This window comes from Micromesistius poutassou (genome assembly GCF_964030765.1).
Source record: "Micromesistius poutassou genome assembly, chromosome: 21".
Taxonomy (NCBI): Eukaryota; Metazoa; Chordata; class Actinopteri; order Gadiformes; family Gadidae; genus Micromesistius; species Micromesistius poutassou.
In genome coordinates, this window is record NC_140291.1 from 5,388,553 (window position 1) to 5,407,622 (window position 19,070).

The 19,070-nt window shown below is 44.3% G+C and overlaps 1 protein-coding gene across 2 annotated transcripts in view; it reads left to right on the forward strand.

The window, feature by feature from the left end:
- Window positions 1–3,334: 3,334 nt before the first annotated feature.
- The window catches only part of prkg1b (protein kinase cGMP-dependent 1b), a gene marked incomplete at its 5' end in the record, with an annotated part of 120,195 nt that continues 104,459 nt past the window's right edge, over window positions 3,335–19,070 (forward strand). Inside the window, one exon of one of the 2 annotated variants that reach the window (XM_084485308.1) lies at window positions 3,335–3,582. In XM_084485308.1, the coding sequence (XP_084341434.1) occupies window positions 3,335–3,582 (248 nt within the window). Of the gene's footprint in view, window positions 3,583–12,901; window positions 13,213–19,070 lie in introns of those variants that run through there. The other variant, XM_084485307.1, reaches the window with a different exon arrangement.

Sequence of the window (19,070 nt, forward strand, 5' to 3'; positions counted from 1 at the left end):
GTCATTCTTTCTTGCTGACTTTGCACTTTTCTCTCAGCTAGTTTATAATCGACTAAGAAGTCCAGTTGGAGAACCGTAAAGAGAATAGTTAAGGCTACATTAGTGACCTCAAATACACAAGGACAATACAAGGAAAATCTTGTTTTGTCCTTATTATCTTAAATTGATAATCATTCTTAAATAAATTGCTTATCTTAAAAACAGCACTAAATCCAAAAGCCTAAAGCAATCTATATATCCTTAAAATGATCGAAAGACATTAATCTATTCTTAGCCTTAAAACGTTAAAACCTTAAAATTTTCTAAGCTTGTAGCCTGAGAGCTACCCAACCACACTGAAACATACCCAGCAGTGATGTAGAACTGATTCACAGCCTGTATCGTCACGGAACAGAGGAAACAGCCTTCATCTGGGAACAAACAGGGGAATTGTAATGCGCTCACTATTTGCGTGTGTGTGTGTGTGTGTGTGTGTCCATGTATGTGTGTGTGTGTACGTACATGCGTGGGTTTGTGTGTGTGTGTGTGCTTGCATGCATGTGTATTTTGTGTGTGTGTGTTCTTGAGTAAGTGCATTTTTGTGTGTGTCTGTGCATGTGTATGTGCATGTGTGTGCGTGTGTCTGGGGGTCTGTGAGACGACAAGAAGATCAGACAAGAAGAGGGGAGAAAGGAGAAGACATGAGAAGAGGGTCATTTAGTAGAGGAGAAGAGAGCGGTGACGAATAGGAGAGGAGAGGAGAGGCGGAAGGGGAGAGGGGAGAGTAGAAAAGACATTGCTATGGGGGAGGTGGGCAGTGAGGGAGAGATATGGAGGAAGACGGATGGAGGTCAGCAGACTTAATGGAGTGACGGAGAGATGGGAGGAAGGCAATGGCAGGGAATGGAACATGATGCAAGGGAGAGAACGAGGAGATTAAGTACAGGAAAAAGACGGGAGGAGGAGAGGAGATGGGGGTGATGATCAGGAGGTAAATGGACATGCTGTGTGAGAGGAGTAGACAGAAGGACTGAGATCCATGAGCGGTGCACAAAGATTCTGCTGTGGTTCAATCCTGTGTTGCTTTGATCATCATCACTGTGGTCTTCTACGTACCAGGAGAGATGGTGTTGAGGATGATGACTAAGCCCTCTCTAATGTTGGGGGGTGGCTGCTTCCTTGGTGAAGATGATGATGATGAAGGTGGCTCTCATGTGGTACAGGAGGGGGAGGGTTGTGTATCATTGGTGATGATGATGATGATGATGACGACGATGATGATGATGATGATGAAGGTGACATCAGAAAGATGCAGGTGTCAGGGTGAGGTATCTGAGGTGAGGAAGGGTCGGGTGAGGAAGAGGGGGGGAAACAATGTCAGCACTCTGGTGATTGGGTTTTTGCTGCTAATGCAACCGAATGTCACATAATAGCTGTGTATTATCACACACACGCACACACACACACACACACATATACACACACACATGCACACAAACACCGTATGCACCAGTAGCATGCACACATATGCACACATGCATTCACCCACACACACATGTATACAACGATGACACCCACAAACGCACACACACACACACACACACACACATGTACACACACACACACACACACACACACACATGTACACACACACACACACACACACACGCACACGCACACACACAACACACACATTTATTCAAACATACACACAAAAAACCCAACGACACACACCCGGCATCCACATCTATCTATCTGCCTGGCTGCCTAGACTGTTTGCAACATATCTACAAATGTTCATTGATTGAATGTATCAGAGTTAGCAGTCCAAATAACCACCAAGATTATTCACAGATTATTGCAGTTCAGCAAATATTAACTTTTGGTGTTCCTGAAGCCCCACTTCTGGCAGGAAAGTCCCTTCACATTTTTTCCCTTTTTTTGTACACAAGGTGATCCTTCACAAGACCCACTGTGTTCGGTGTGTGTGTGTGTGTGTGTGGGTGCGTATGTGTGTGTCTGTGCTTGCATGTGTGCGTCTGTGCTTGCATGTGTGCGTCTGTGTGTGTGTGTGTGTGTGTGTGTGCGTGTGTGTGTGTGTGCGTGTGTTTGTGAGAGAGAGCGAGAGAGGGAGTGAGGTGGCGACAGACACAGAGAGAGAGGGAGAGATAGAGAGCGAGAGAGAGTTTGTGCGTATATCTGTATGTATTTCCAACACTAAAGTCTTTGAGTGCAGGAGCACATCAACAAACACATACATAAAGACACACACACACACACACACACACACACACACACACACACACACACACACACACACTCTAATACGGTATGCTCTGCAAGTTTGTAACTCTTCTACCCAGTGTGTTTGATTCATAAGTGAATCCCCCAGATATTCTATTATGACGGATAAGGTTATATAAAAAGTCACGTGAACGCCCCAATCATATGCTAATTAGCTCACTGGCATTGTGTGCGAGCAACGGAACGGGGCCTTATTTGGGAAAATAAAGCATACGCGTCAACGTATATAAACGACTGATTGTATCGATTAGATTGAAGGGCGTCGTTAATAAATGTTGACCGAATACAAGTAGGCTGGCGCGTGCTCGTATGTGACACGTGCGACGTCGGAGTTCACTTTTTGAGAAAAACCCAAAAATATTACTGACGCAAAAAGACAGCGAGAGAGAGAGAGAGAGAGAGAGAGAGAGAGAGAGAGAGAGAGAGAGAGAGAGAGAGAGAGAGAGAGAGAGAGAGAGAGATGCGGAGGGAGTGAGTGATAGAGAGAAAGAGAGAGAGGGAGAAAAAGGCAGAGGGAGAGAGGGAGCGATCAGCGATAAAGAGAGGGGTGGGGGGTAGCGGGAGAGAGAGAAGCAGAGGGAGAGAGGGAGAAAAAGAGCGATGCAGCGGGAGAAGGAGAGGGTGAGAGACTGAGAGACACTTCACCATATCTTGACTCATAGCTGCCTTGACAGGTCGCGCGTCTCCACCTCCCGCGTGACGACCTCGCTCCTCTCACTTACTTTGCTCTTCGGTGCTAACCTCATCGGTGATTTAACATCGGAGAAATCAGCCACATCTGCTCAAGTTTTGGATCATTTTTTGACAAAATATTGAATCACTGTCGATTCTCTGAGGGAGGAATAAGTGTCATTTCAGAGTGACGTTTCTTCCCCCCCCCCGCCACCCCCCCAGAAGTTCAGAAGTATTTTTTTTTTCTTTTACGCAGTTTCGTTCGTTTGCGTCCCACCATTTCTAATTCCCCGCGTGGCTGACCATTCAAACCCTCCAGCCATCACATTACGTACTCATCCCCTTATTCGGGTCCTGGGTTAGGCCTACTTCTATAAACATGAGCTTGTCGGAAGATTTGGCGAAGCTGCTGCTGATGAAAGATGAGCGGATCCGGGACATGGAGAGGCGGCTGGATGAGAAGGAAGAGGAGATCGCGGAGCTCAAGCGCAAGCTGCACAAATGCCAGTCGGTGCTGCCGCAGGTCGCGGTGCCCCGCACCCGGCGCGCCCAGGGCATCTCCGCGGAGTCGGGCCAGGCATACCGCAGCTGCGAGTCAACGCTCCGGAAGTACTCAAAGACGGACAGGTAAGCAGTGGAGTTTAATGCGAAAAAAAAAAAACCATCCCGGTTGGGGTTCGCCTTTTCTGTAAAAAAGTGAATTGGCAAGGCTTAAGGAAGGAACTGTTTTATTATGTTTGAATGAATATATGAGAGAGAAGTACAGTAAGTCATCCGGGAGGAACTCGGATTAGAGCCGCTGCTCCTTTGCTTAGAAAGGAGTCAGTTGAGGTGGTTCGGGCATCTAGTAAGGATGCCCACTGGACGCCTCCCTTGGGAGGTGTTCCAGGCACGACCAGTGGGGAGGAGACCCCGGGGAAGACCCAGGACTAGGTGGAGAGATTATATCTCAACACTGGCCTGGGAACGCCTCGGGATCCCCCCGTCAGAGCTGGTCAATGTGGCCTGGGAAAGGGAAGTCTGGGGCCCCCTGCTTGAGCTGCTGCCCCCGCGACCCGACCCTGGATAAGCGGATGACGATGAGATGATGAGATGGCTCTGTTGGCCTGCTAGCCGAGGTAATTGTGTCACCTGGACTGGTGGGGGCGCTGCTGGGTCTTGCCGAGTGTGGTTAGTCTGCATTGTCTGCAAATCTCCTTCATCCATCGCTCCTTCGGGAGGGCCAAATTCGTCATGTTGTTGTACGAAATGGGATTTAAATTATTAGAAAGTTAGAGATCCAATTAATGGAGATAGGGGCGCTCAAACGCCATCACCTCGCCGGTCAGAAAGGGGGGGGGGTCTGGGTGACCAACCAAGCAGAGATGGACTTCTACACAGGTCCCATTCAACAGAAGACCTCCACGGAAACGGGCCTTGACCTGGTCCCCGCCAGAGCGATCGAGCCCTCTGACAGTCCATTGGCGGCTCCGGCTGTCTGTGAAGAAAAAAGGAAAATGGCGGGAGTTTCTTTTTGTACTCCTGAAATCCCCAACGCAGTCACTCAAAAAAAAAACCAACCTGTTTTTCCTCGTGTCGCCCTGGACCACATAACGGGGTCCAGCTGGTTCTGAACCCTGATGGGCGTAGCAGCAGGCAGTGTTGCCAGATTGGGTGGAAAATCCGGCCCACTCTGGCAACACTGGTAGCGGGTGGATCAAGACCCTGAAGACCGACGACGTGAATTAACTGGTGATTCCTGAAGGCGTGCAGCCTACCGGGAACAGGATTATCTAGAAATCTCTCTCAGCCGTCATTATTCTCAGAAGGCTAAGCTGGTGGCAATATTGTTCCAAAAGCCTCCCCTGCAGATTTCTGTCCTTGTAATCTTGTAGCGTCGGGATTAAACAGGTTTGATTGCACCGTTGATCGCTACACTTTCTTCGGGCAACAAGATTGTTTTTTTTAATCGTCATTTTTTCTTGAAGAGCCTTTCAAAAGCCTCGAGGCTGGACTGCTCCTCCAAGGGGAATTAACGTGAACATGTGAAAGCTCAAGATGGTCTCACATGGCATACATCCACCAATCAGATACGCAGTATAGAATTACTCAGGCTCTTAACGGTGTCACATGATCCCGGGATGTCCACTGGGTTACATTCAGAGAAATGTTTGTGAATAACCATCAAAGAAGCTGCATGATAATGCCCGGAAACGTACTGGGTTCAAACCACCAGTCCCCGCAACCTGTCCATAGGTATCGCTGTGAGATGCTATTGATAAAAGTGACCTGATGTAAAAATAGACAGCATAAGTTTTATCTCCTTAGGCTACCTAGCTACCTTTTTATCGCAAGTTATGTAATAATTCCCTAACAAATCTGTAAATCCCCTGTCTAGAGAGGCTAGACTTCAAGACAGATATCTATGAATATTTTACCGCATATTCCATTCCGTCAATCCAGAAACATGACTGTGTGTACTGTGTGTGCACTCTGCGCACACACAGCAACGCCTTTCCTGCACAGGTGTAGTAGCCTACAACTACTACCCAAGCGCTGATTGGCTGGTTCGTTAAAACGTGGTGGATTCACACCAGCAGTGTCTGTAACCTGTCCATAGGTATCGCTGTGAGATGCTATGGATAAAAGTGACCGGATGTAAAAATAGACAGCAGAATATTAAGTATGGGACGGAGCAGGCCTGGCCGCGGTCTGCCGACCACGAGCTGGACACATGCTGCTGCTGGACGGTTGGTTTCTGGGTGTGATATGAGTGGAGAGAACCCTGTGACACCACATAGCTGTGTGTCAACAGCTAGACTGCTACATACACGCACGCACACAAACACGTACGCACGCATGCACGCACACTCCCACACAGAAGATAGATAGAGATATACACACACACACACAAACACACACACACACACACACACACACACAAAGTTTAGATACTCACACACAAACACATACACACACACACACAGACACACACGTACACATAACCTATTTGTGCTGTTTACATGTAAGAACATTCTTTCGGATATAGAGTTTCACTAGTTAACTTTTAATAGTTATCCAATATGTAACTTTAAAGTTAAGTAACAGGCCAGTATAATACGTACTTAGAATTACAACATCAATTGAAAGTATTTATTCAGCAAGTTTGAGAGAAAATTAGATGGGCTCATAAACAAATGGTGGAAATATATAAAAACAGTTTTACTGATGACGACAAATGGTGATATTTGTTTTCTCAACTTTCACGTTTTGCTAACCCTGGGTTGGAGGTGTGGACCATTGGCTATGATGGAAGGTGCTTAACCATTCTAATCTAGTAGACTTATAGCCTTCTTCTACAATTTATTATCCACATAAATTCTTCCTTACAAGCCCATGGTAAAAGGTGTTTTTAACTCGTAGAGGGGCCGACTTTGAGGAGAGGAAAATGATGATATTGAAAGTGTGTGTGAGTCTGTGCATGTGTGTATCTGTGTGTGTGTGTGTGTGTGTGTGTGTGTACGTGCTGTGTGGTGTTTTTCAGACAGTGCTAGACCCTTTTGTCTGCAAAATAACAACAACACTCAGACTGGTCTCAGTGAAGGGTCTGCCCAAGAGGCTGTTGATTAGACACAAACACACGCACGGACGCACAAACACACATGCACACAAACACACTCACGCAGAGTGACATGCAGATAGCGTCAGAAATAGATGTGGAGCCGCACAGGCAGACAGCCAGCGAGTTGATTATATCAAGACTCCCATGCTCCTCTACCTCGCTCTATCACCCCTTCTGGCTCTCTTGATCCGTCTCTGGCTTTTGCTTCTGTCACCTCACACATACGTACGTGCACACACACAGGTGCACACACACCCATGTATTGCACACACATACGTGCACGCATATGCACAGACGCACACATGCATACGCAGGGGCTTGTGGCATATGCACAGATGCACACACACACACTTAAACATGCGCACACACTTCTCTCACTATCACCTCTGAAATCTAGCCTCCTTTTCTCACTTTGATCTTTGCATCTGCTTCACATCTCTTATCCTACTCTCGCCCACATACACACACACACACACACACACACCCAAATGACTAGTTCTTACGTGTTTGAATGAATGCATCAAAAATGCTAGTTGATTAACATTCTTAGTCACGCACACATTCCCAGGTCGGTATTAAGGTGTGCATGCAGAAATCAACCCATTCTCTGTCTTTGTTCATGCACTCGGTCGATGAATCTAGAGGAGCAACAAATTGAGAAATATACAAATTTTATGATTTTGTGTGTTGTCATGTATTAATGATTTATTTGTGTTTTTTGTTTTGTTTTTGTGTGTTTGTGTGTGTGTGTGTGCGTGGTGCATGCGTGCGTGCGTGTGTGCACATCCTTTGAGTTTGGTTCAGTCACACACACACCAGGCATCGTCTGAGTTCTGTATAACGTTCAGAGCACATGGGGGATACATCATCCCCACACTTGATTTAACTTTCAAATTAAGTCATCGTCGTTGTCATCGTCGTCATCGCCGTCGTTGTCATCATCATTGCCGTCGTTCCCGCCCCCCTCCCCCCCCCCCCCCCAGATGTGTACACTTCCCCCCGGTACAAACACTGCAATTAAAAAAGACACCTTTTACAATGCGTTCCCTCTCTGAAAGGAAATTATTCAAATATGTTGTTTAGGAGTATGGTCACAGTGACAGCTACTATATACACTGAGGGGAACACGTAAGCAAGCACGCACACACGCGCACGCATGCATGCATACACATGCACACATATATGCACACTCAGACACACGCACACACACAAACCCACCCACACACTAAAGAAATTGTGGGATCGTGCTGTCACGACTTGATAATAAACAGGGAAGCACATGACAAGGAGATTTCCATTTCCCTGTTATTTATGTGTATTTATTCTGAATGTTTCCAATGAAGATTTAATTTCCCAGCCACTACGACACACACACAAACACACATACAGTTTATAGACTATAGTATGCAGTCCAGAAGATCACAATACCAGATTGCAGCAAAATACAAAACAAATTAAAACAATTCCAACAATGACATATTTTATCTTTCATATAAATAACTCAACATCGGAGGCTGAAAAAATCCTGGAGCTCAGGTGAAATTACATTACTTTTGTCATTATATTATTGAATGTTATTGAATATTATTATATTATACTTTCTAGTAATAATGAAAAATAGAACATTTTTTTGCATTTGCTTTTTATTGAGTTTTCTTTTACAGAACATAAGCAAAGGTGGTATATATGTCCGCAGCCAGGACATCAAATCAAAAAATAAAATAGATAAAAAAGTAAACATTAGGGAGAGGATCTATTTGTAATCCAAGGCACAAGTCAGAAAGTAAATTTTTATCACTTGTATACACACACTACATACACATAAGTATAGTACATACTTATTGATGTATATTGTATAATTACCTAAACCATACATACATATCACCCACAGATTTGTATCTTACATGTAACCATAAAACAACCCTGCTCTTTTACAGAATAATTATATTGAACTGAGGGATACATTGTACTTTAGTGCTATATAAAGTCGGACCGTAAAGTTGACACAAAGACATTTTGACCAATTGACCATTTTGAACTCAATAGAGTTCTCAATTTAAATGTGATCCTTTCCATTGTAAATATAGTATAGACCAAGTCAATCCACTCTTTAATGGTTGGTGTGTCTTTCTGAAGCCATTTCCTGGTGATAGCCTTTTTGCATGCCACCAACAAAACCCTCAACAGGTATTTATCACTTTACTAAACAAAGCTCTTCCAGATCTCCCAGATACATTTGAAATTGAAATTGATTTTCCTCTTAAAGACTGTCTCCAGTACGCCCTGGACACTTCTCCAAAATGGAGCCACAGATGGACAATTCCAAAAAATGTGAAAGTGATTGGCCAATGCGTGTCCACAGGACCTCCAGCATGTGGCCTGATTAGAATATTTACTCTTATGCGCTGGTGTGAAAGTCGGCCTGTGAGCGGTTGGATGATGGTGGAGAGAAAGTTGACAACGACAGCCAGGTTTGGGATTGTGGACAAAAAGGTGAAATTTTATTTCCTCCAAAACCAAGGTCCCAAAAATAACTAAACAAAAATAAGTCCATTAATTCCAAAAATAAAGAAATGTTCCAAAACAAGAAACCAACTGTAGCATTCAATCAGCCTGGCACTAGCCTAACAAAACTACCGCGCTCTCGTACCTTCTCCCCCAGCCACAAACTGCGACTCCCCTTAAATAAGCCCACTAATTGGTTTCAGGTGGACCAATCAAGGCCAGTTAGGCCATACCATTTACCAAGAGGGACATTCCCTGGCCAAGGCTGCATGTGGCACCCCTAGTGCTCCGGAAGTCCAAATACCACGTTAAAATATGATGTGAGGGGAGGACAGGGAGAAGGGATGTTCCCCTTCTCAAAGCCAGAGTACAAAAAAACGAGTCACATTTTTCCAGCTAAATTCTCTCCAGGAGGGAGAGCTTGTCGACAGATTGCTGTCTACAGATCCTTTCCCATTCTTCCAGTGTAATTGTGAAACCTCCCTCTGCTTCCCACCTTGTCTTAATATACAAATGATGGTCTTTTTTCAGATCTAGAAGAGCAAAATACAATTTTGAGATCACTTTTTGATAGGGAGCATCCTTATAGGCTCTCCTGTAAATGCCAATGATCTGTTCTTCTAATAGAATTTCAGCTTTTGGAAATTTCTTGCTGGTATAGTCTCTGATTTGCATATATCTAAAGAGGTCTTGATTATTAAGATTATTAAGCAATATGCACTAAGGCCGCTTAAGTTCCAGTTTCTAAACCTTGAGTCATGTTTACAGGGCTTAAAATCCTGATCGTAGGCGAACCATTTAAAAATGTCAGACCTGCCCTTTAGATGGTATCTTTTGATTGTTTCATTCCATATCTTAAGCAAGTTTGTTATCCAGGGGTTATTGGGATCTGAAAGATGATAGGTTAATGATGGATCTCCAACTAATGAGTTAACTAACCCTTTCCCATCGAGCTCTCTATCTCTTTCCATCTCGATCGATAACCTGTGGTACACCAGCCAACAAGTGGACGAATTTGAGCTGCTCTATAATAATCTATCAGACATGGAAGGGCCAATCTGCCTCTCTCCTTCGAGAAAGTACTGCTCTGGTTTTTCAATGGGTACCGACTGAAATAAGTACAAAAGTCTTGGTAGGATATTCATTTTTACCGAATCTATACGAGAACTTAGATTTCTTTTTTGAATAGGGGATTAAGTTCCACCTGTTAATGTCTGCTGTAATTTCATTTTTAAGAGGGCCATAATTAATTGATTCTAATTTGGATAGATCTTTAGGTAAGATTCCTAGGTATGGCCAGTTTTTGTTCCCCTAAAAATTGCGAAAAGGAGTGGACTTAATGGACAGCTATGTCTAGTGGATCTCTCTAACGGGAAAGATTCTGTAAGTTCGCCATTGATTTTCAATCGTGCTGTCGGCATGCTGTATGCTGCTGCTTTTATTGTGTTTATTAATACTGAATTAAATCCAAAATTGTCCATAACATTGAATAAGAATTTCCATCTAACAGAATCAAAAGCCTTTTCAGCATCTAAACTGATTAGCATAGCTTGTATTTTATTTTGGGTAATATGTTTAATAATTTATAAAGATCTTCTTATATTGTCATGGGTCTGGCGGGAGAGAATGAACCCTGTTCGGTCCATATTTATAATTTCAGGTAAAATATTTCCATTGTTTTGGCAATAATTGAATTTAGAATCAAGGTTTAGCACACTAATCGGTCTCTAATTTGAACACTTTAATGCATCTTTCCCTCCCTTAAGTATAACTGAGATAATGGCTTCATTCCATGAACTTGGAGTTTCCCCCTTTTCCAGAACCCAATTAGATTTTTTCAATAAAATATGTGTCAGAACATCTTTCAAACTTTTATCCCATTCTGTAGTGAATCCATCTGTGCCATCTTGTTATTGCTAAGTAAATTTCTTCTTTTGTTACCAGTGAGATTAGTGATATATTTTGATCCTCTGTAATAGTTGGTAAATTTAGTGATTTGAGAAGTCTCTCTATTACCTGATAATTGTTGACTTGGGGTTGTGAATATCATTTTGCATAATAGTCCTTAAAGCACTTGTGAATTTCCTTTGTGCGGTGGTGGATAACATTATTTCTTGGGTCCTCTATTTTAAATATAGTGTTGTCTGCCTGTTGTTTCCGTAATTTATAAGCCAATATTTTTATATATTTACTGCCACCTTCATAGTATGATTGTTTTGTAAATAACATTTTCTTTTGTATTTCTTGTGTATATATTTCATTGATTTCAATTTCATTGATATTTCATTGATATTTCTTCTTTAATCAGAGGATCTATTGAGTTCTTATGTTCTGACTCTAAGTTTTTCAGTTCATCCTGAAGGGTATTGAGTTGTTCTTCTCTTTGCTTCTTAAGATAGGATGTTATTGCAATAACCTTCCCTCTCATTACTGCTTTACACACATCCCAAAGGACAGGAGGAGACACCTCTCCATTATCATTACACTAGCATGCTTCTTACATTGAAATGAAACAAGATAGATCTCCCCTAATTTTAACATTGAACAATTAAACATAAACAAACACATCAAAACAAGAACTGAGACTTCCCAGAACAGAAATAGTAAACATTCTTATCAATAGTATCAAGGAAATAATATCATTGTAAAGTATCCATGGTATATGGAGGATATGAATTCTGGTTGGACTTGTTGGAAAGCTACAAGTTAATCTTCACTTGGAGCGTCGTGTGATAACATGTTGTAGCCACTAGATGGCGTCACTGCACCACAAAAGTGGCTCGGCGTGTAGAGCGGCGTAGTAATTGGCTACTGATCCTTTGGCTACCTTTTTTTTTTATTGCAACCTGTTATTTAGTAATTGCCAAACAAATGAAGGCGGCTAGAGGCTAGACTTCAAGACAGATATCCATGAATATATTACCGCATATTCCATTCCACACCCATCCAGAAACATGACTGTGTGTTCATACTGTGCACTTTGCGCGCACACACCAACGCCTTTCCTGCACAGGTGTAGTACCCTACAACTACTACCCAAGCGCTGATTGGCTATAGCTTTTGCGCCGACCACATATAGAGACCTGTCTCCAAATCCTCGTAAACGGCCACACAGAAAAGACAGGGGGCTGCTGTGCGTCGCGTGGCGTACAGGTCTTCTCTGCGCGCCTGGCACATTACCGGATAACTGGCAAGCGGGAGCAGATGGGGGCGAGAGAAAACAAACGGATGGTTTTCCCAACAGCTTGACTGCTGGGAGAAGAAGAGAGCAAGAGAGAGAGAGAGAGAGAGAGAGAAAGAGAAAGAGAGAGAGAGAGAGAGAGAGAGAGAGAGAGAGAGAGAGAGAGAGAGAGAGAGAGAGAGAGACAGACAGACAGAGAGAGATGGTTGGAGGAGCACTGGAACGGTGAACCAGCTGACATACAGCCTCTCAGCTGCCGGAGGCGGATTGCAGACACGCGGTGGATGTTCAACAGGGTTTCACACCTTTTGGTTTAGCAGACGAGGGGAACACGCGCGAAATTCCTTCACACCATTTCCCGCCAACCGGTCTAACTTTTACTTTACGCGTCGCTGAGAATTTCGTCGTTGGACCATAGTATAGGAACAAATTTTTTTCTACGATTGGTTTATTTTTTTTAAAGATATGAGACTTAATTTGCCACATTCTCTCAACTCACGTTTATTGAAAGTTTTTTGTATTTTGAGTAGGCGACTATAACTTTAAGCATTGGATCACTAAGACATACTTTCACAGAATACGCAGACGTCTGCGTATTTTCATTTTTTTTTTTCATTTTCAACATCACAACGTTGTTGGGAGAGTCCCCGTGTGTTGCCATGGGCACACTGCGCGACCTCCAGTACGCGCTTCAGGAAAAGATCGAGGAACTGAGGCAGCGGGACGCGCTCATCGACGAGCTTGAGCTGGAGCTGGACCAGAAGGATGAGTTGATCCAGAAACTCCAGACCGAGTTGGATAAGTACCGCTCCGTCATCAAACCGGCCACTGCTCAACAGGTGCGCCGGCAGAGCGTGCTGCACCGGGACCAGCACCGCAGCAAACGGCAGGCGATATCCGCGGAGCCCACTGCCTTTGATATCACCGATCTGAGCCACGTCACCCTTCCGTTCTATGCCAAGAGCCCAGAGTAGGTTGTGTGTGTGTGTGTGTGTGTGTGTGTGTGTGTGTGTGTGTGTGTGTGTGTGTGTGTGTGTGTGTGTGTGTGTGTGTGTGTGTGTGCGCGCGCGCGCACGCGCGAGTCCAATTTTGCATTCTGTGAAAGAAGTGGATTTGCACTGGATTTGAAATTCTAATACAAAACCCCTGACATGTCCAGTGTATGAGAACACAAACAGAGAAGCCAATTAAGCCTCCTCCAATTATCGTTTGGAAGTGGAGTCAAATTGGCTTACGCCCACCCCTCCTGATATAAACACTATTTCATTAGCAGTTTCCCTACTTGACAGGATCACACGCTGTTCTCGGTTTACCATTATAACAAGCATTTAGAAGTTCAGTCACCGAGTCCTGTTAACTATTAGGCCTATATGAAGACATAATAAACACTTTGAACGAAGTAGTCATTAAGCGAAAAACGGCAATACGTTCAGTTGGCGACACATGATACGATTTCTGAATGCGCAAATAGATTGGTGTCGAATCCACCGCTTTAAATGATGACTGAGATCCCGCCAAACCTTGCGAGCGTCAACTGTCATTCAGGGACAGCGAGGAGGAAGCTAGGCCTATAGGAAGAGAGGGGAGTGATGATCAGGATTTAAATCCTAGAGAGATAAGAGACGTTGACAGCGAATGTTAAATGTATTCTAGGTTGACCTAAAATGCATTATGTCCAATAGGCTTAGTGATCAATTACTTCCTCTGAACACTAAGGAGTTCAGGTCATGCGTTTTGACAAATATTCCGGTCACTTACGGATAACTATTCGAGGATGGGATCTGATCATATTTTGATACCAGCTTCAGGTCTAGGACTTTCAGGTTTTATAGGTTTCGGGTTTGATTTCCCAATGTCCCTACAGGAACTGATTAACATCCTTGACCAGACGGCTAACCCCAATCTGCTACACAATGTGCCGTATTCACTCATTAAGTCACTAAAAGAGCATCCATCTCCTTAACGACTCACATTAATGTAATCCAAAATACGATCAGAGCAGCAAATAGAAAGCAACGACCGAGCAAACCCTCGGCTGCTCACACTCCTAATAATATAATAACACATCTGATTTCACAAGCCTGCTCTTGAAACAACAATTGTTACAGAGGCGATTGTGCGTGGTTTGTGTTTGTGTGTGTGATGATATATCTATAGCAGCACTTTTTCTTTAGATAAGAGATAACTGAGAAGAAGGGGGGAGGGGGGTACACTGGACACGGGACTTGGAACTACTAGATTCAGATACTAAAGGTCCTCCTTTTTTCGTGTTTTTTTTAATCAACCATCTGGATCTGCTAATTAGCACTACAAGAGATGCTCAGCGACATACATGACAGGGCTTTTATTTTCCATGGCATGAATAATTCAAGCTACCACCAGAGCTAATCAAACGTGGCCAAGTAAGATTTAAGTCGCCAAACAGATTGTGTTTATGTTTTGTGCGATCGACAATGCTGACAATGCCTCCCTTCTTAAATCTTTGGATTTGTAGATCTTGATTTTGTCATACCAAAGGTGGTGGACGGTCCCTTTTGTAATTAATGGCAGACAATTCAATGTCATTCATTCAGATGGACTATATATGCCTTCTGCCATGGCACATCTGGGCTCCTCCCAATCTAAACAAATGCAGAGATAGATATAATCTGCTGGCAAATTCTTGCCTAGAGTACTCAGGTGATGACTGCTGTACTTTCTCTCTCGATTTGAATATGAAAAGGCACACATTCAGCATCCTTGTTTGATATTTGCATACCCGATGCTTCGTTTTCCACTGAACACCGTTGCAACTGTGCTTAGAATGATCCAATGGCTTGCTCAGGAGCGCTTCAACAGAGGACAATGCTTACGGAGAGATTGGGATGTTTGAGGGATGATTCTGTTATATATTTGAATCTAACACAAACTTGTTTCATATGTAACGTATGCATTTTGAAAACCCAACTGAATCCTCCATGCTCGTCACATTACACTTATAAATATTCAGAATATATTTATGGTTGGATTACTTAACAAATCTGTTTTAGTTTGACGGTTGCCCATTAGATCAATCTCTCATCTTACGTGACATTTACAAGATCTTTATTCATTTCCGATGACTAATTATTATAATAACGAGCAGGAAGTTGGCCTTTGTTTTGACTGATTTGACTGATAAGTCAGATTCCCTGAGGCTCATTCCCTTGAGCCAGTCCTTTTGATTGTGTTTTTGTTACCATCATATCCAGCAGTCATTTGTCAATTTGGCAGTTCTGAGTAAATAGTGCAAGATACAAAAAAGACAACAGTACTTTGAAAACAGTTAATAGTATTTTAGTTTCCCCAATCATCGCTTAGAATTATTTTTCTATATCTGAGATTAGCAGACACAAAAGGCGGGAAGAGAGAACACCAATGTAATATAAAAGTGCCATTTTCCATTTCAACTCAATAATGTGCTTTGTAAGTTGCTGCTTACTACAGCAATACACTACAGGTGTGTGTTTGTGTGAGAGAATACACTGACGTCTTGAGATGTCAGCTGATAGCAAAAAAAAAAAAAAACTAATGTGAACTATCGGCATGCGTATATCGTTCCTCTGTAAATGTAGAAAGACCCTCCTTAAATCTCGATCTCTCCCTCTGTGGCTGATAAATGGTGGTTTAACAAGAAAAAAACGATACTTCTTCAAAGTAGATACCTACTACGGATGATAAGTATCTACGGATGATTTCCTGCATGCGCAGGGAACCTAGTCCAAATAAGTAAATGCTTCTCAAGTGGTTTGTATACGAAATCCTTGAATATCTAATGAAAAATTATGTCTTTGATTGTTGCGTGGGACACGGCAGAACTCTTTACCGACATTGAGTGTACTAATTCTTCCCATCTCGGGTTGAGCACATTGCAGCTGAATGTGTTACATCTGTTTGTAGCTGCCATAGGCAGCCTGTTGGAACTGTGTGTGTGTGTGTGTGTGTGTGTGTGTGTGTGTGTGTGTGGAACGGGGTGTGTGTGTGTTTACCAAAGAGTGTGTGTGGGTGTGTGTATGCGTATATGTGAGTGAGTGTGTGTGTGTGTGTGTGTGCGTGAGTGGGTGTGTGTGTCTATGCGTGAGTGCGTGTGTATGTGTGTGTGCCTGAGTGTGTGCGTATCTGGGTGTTTTTCGCGTTAGTGAATGTGTGTGTATGCAAAAGTGTGTGTGCGCGTGAGTGAGTGTGTGTGTGTGTGTGTTGTGTGTGTGTGTACGCATGAGTCAGTGTGTGTGTGTGTGTGTGTGTGTGAACATGCACATGGACCGGCGGTATACAGGGAGCTGGGAAAAGAGCAGACTGATATGTCGGTCATAACCCAGCACTCTCTAAAGACCCCGGCCTACCTCTCCTCCCCCCAGGCCACAGCACTGCATAATGTCTCACACCACCCCGCCACTGCCAGCGGGTCGAGGGGTGGAGGGAGGGACTCAGCCACTGAATGGGTTTCTTTAGACACAACATGATGATCAATCTGTTATTTGCGAGTCTCGCGCCCCAGTCTCGCCCCCCTGAGCTGGCCACTCATCGCCCCCCACTCAGGGGGGGGGGCGATGGAACACTGACTCGCATGGAACACGGGCCGGCACTGGCAGACAGGCCAGTGGGGCGTGTCAGGGGCTATTATGACCCGGGCCCCGACACAGCTGGGATGTGACGTCCACGGTCGGATGAGTGAGTGATGACGAAGGACTCTGATCCTAACATACGTCAGTGGCTCAGGAAAAGGCAGGGTGCTGGTTCGATCCCCAGCTCCCCCTAGATAAGTGTGGAGCCGTCCCCGAGCGAGACGCCTAGCCCATAGCTCCTCTTGATGAGCTGGTTGTTCCCTTGCATGGTTGACACCCCCCGTCGGTGTATGAATGGGTGAATGCAAGCCACTCATTGTAAGTAATGAAGTGCTTTGACTGGTCCAAGGTCAGAAAAGCGCCACATGGATGCACTGAGTTCACCATCGTCGTTGGGCGAAATAAATCCTCTCCTGTAAGGTTTTTTTTGTTTGTTTTTGTTTGATGTGTTAGAGGGCAAAGGGCACCTACCTTTCCATTCCTCTCTATTCATGGCCCTCTCTCTCCACCTCTTCCCTTTTTCTATCTGTCTCTCTATATATCCTTGGATTCTCTTTCCCTGGCTCTGGCTGGCTCTCCCTGCTTTGGCTTTGCCGATGAAAGCTTAAAGGTCCCATGGCATGTTATTTTATGGATGCGTTAGTGGGCCCCTAATACAGTACTTGAAGACGTTCAAGAAATTCAGGCTTGGTGCAGAGTTACAGCCACTATGAGCCAGTCCCACAATGAGCCCTCCACAAACGTGCCGTTTTTAGAGGCGGTTTCAAGGTGGAGGGTGGGGGTGTGGCCCTGAGCAGCTTGCGGCCACGGTACCATGCGGCGGGAGTCCTGGAGCTCTATATCTAAATAACATAATATTATATTTAGATATCTATATAATATAATATATATTATCATGGTAAAAAGCTGTTTGCGCCTCCGGATGATATTATGAATCTCAAACGACTGCGTCGGGTTCTCAGACTGAACCGCAAAATGGAGGAGAAAGGGATTGTTGCCCGGGGTTGTCTCCTGCCAGAGCCCCGCTGCCCGCTGCCGCGGTAGCGGGCAGCGGGGCTCCGGCGGGAGACAACCCCAGGCAACGGGCAGCGGGGCTCCAGTGGGAGACAACCCCGGGCAACGGGCAGCGTTCAGCGGGCAGCGGGGCTCCGGTGGACAATCCTGGGCAACAATCCTTTTCTCCTCCATGTCGCGGTTCCCAATTCCTTCTCAACCATGGCCGAGATATCCCACCCTACGAATCTTGTTGTGGAAATACCAGAGACCTCAGAGAACCCGACGCAGTCTAGTCTTTTCACCAAATGGGAGCTTTATGCAAGCTTGCGTTATTGTGTTGCGTGTTATGCGCCATAACACCAACAGCATAATGGTTATCCAAATAACAAAGAACACTTGCCTTACAGTGTGTGTATTCACACACACACACATGTGGCGCTCTCACGGTCCTAGCTCATTGTCTCATTGGTGGGCCAAATTCTCTAGGCGGGCCAAGCAGAGAAAGGGGAGGTAACCTGGCCCCATATGATGACATATGGAGCCAGATCCCAAATCTGCGCGTTTGAGCGTTCATTTTTTCAAAGGCGGAGCAACATACCTACTGCTTGTTTTACACCCAACTCAATTTTTAGCTACTGGGGGACCATAGGCAGGCTAGGGGAACTCATATTAATGTTAGAAAACCTCATAAAGTGAAATGCCATGGGACCTTTAAACGTATCGGTCAAGCCAAGGCCAGCACTCAGCAGTGCTAGCATCATACCAAGAGGTATTACTAACATTATTCACTGTGTGTTTCTGTGTCTACAAGAGCTACATTGGCTTATTTTCAGAGCTAGGCTACATTGTTTTTGATTGTGTGTGTGTGTGTGTGTGTGTGTGTGCATGCATTTGTGTTTATGTGTGCATGTGTGTTTTATAATTTGTGTGTGTGTGTGTGTTTCATAATTTGTGTGTGTTTGTGTGTCTGTGTGTATGTATGTGTGTATGTGTAGGTGTAGGTGTGTGTGCTGAAACTAAGGCTTGTGTTGACTGGATTTTTGTTCCAGCTCACCAATTGTTTTTATATGTGTGTGTGTGTGTGTGTGTGTGTGTGTGTGTGTGTGTGTGTGTGTGTGTGTATGTGTGTGTGTGTGTGTGTGTGTGTGTGTGTGTGTGTTAGAGTGCATGTGTGGGTGGGTGGGTGAGCACCCAGATGTGAGCCTCTGCCTCCGTGTCTAGAACACTGTCTAGAACCAATAAGCAGAGG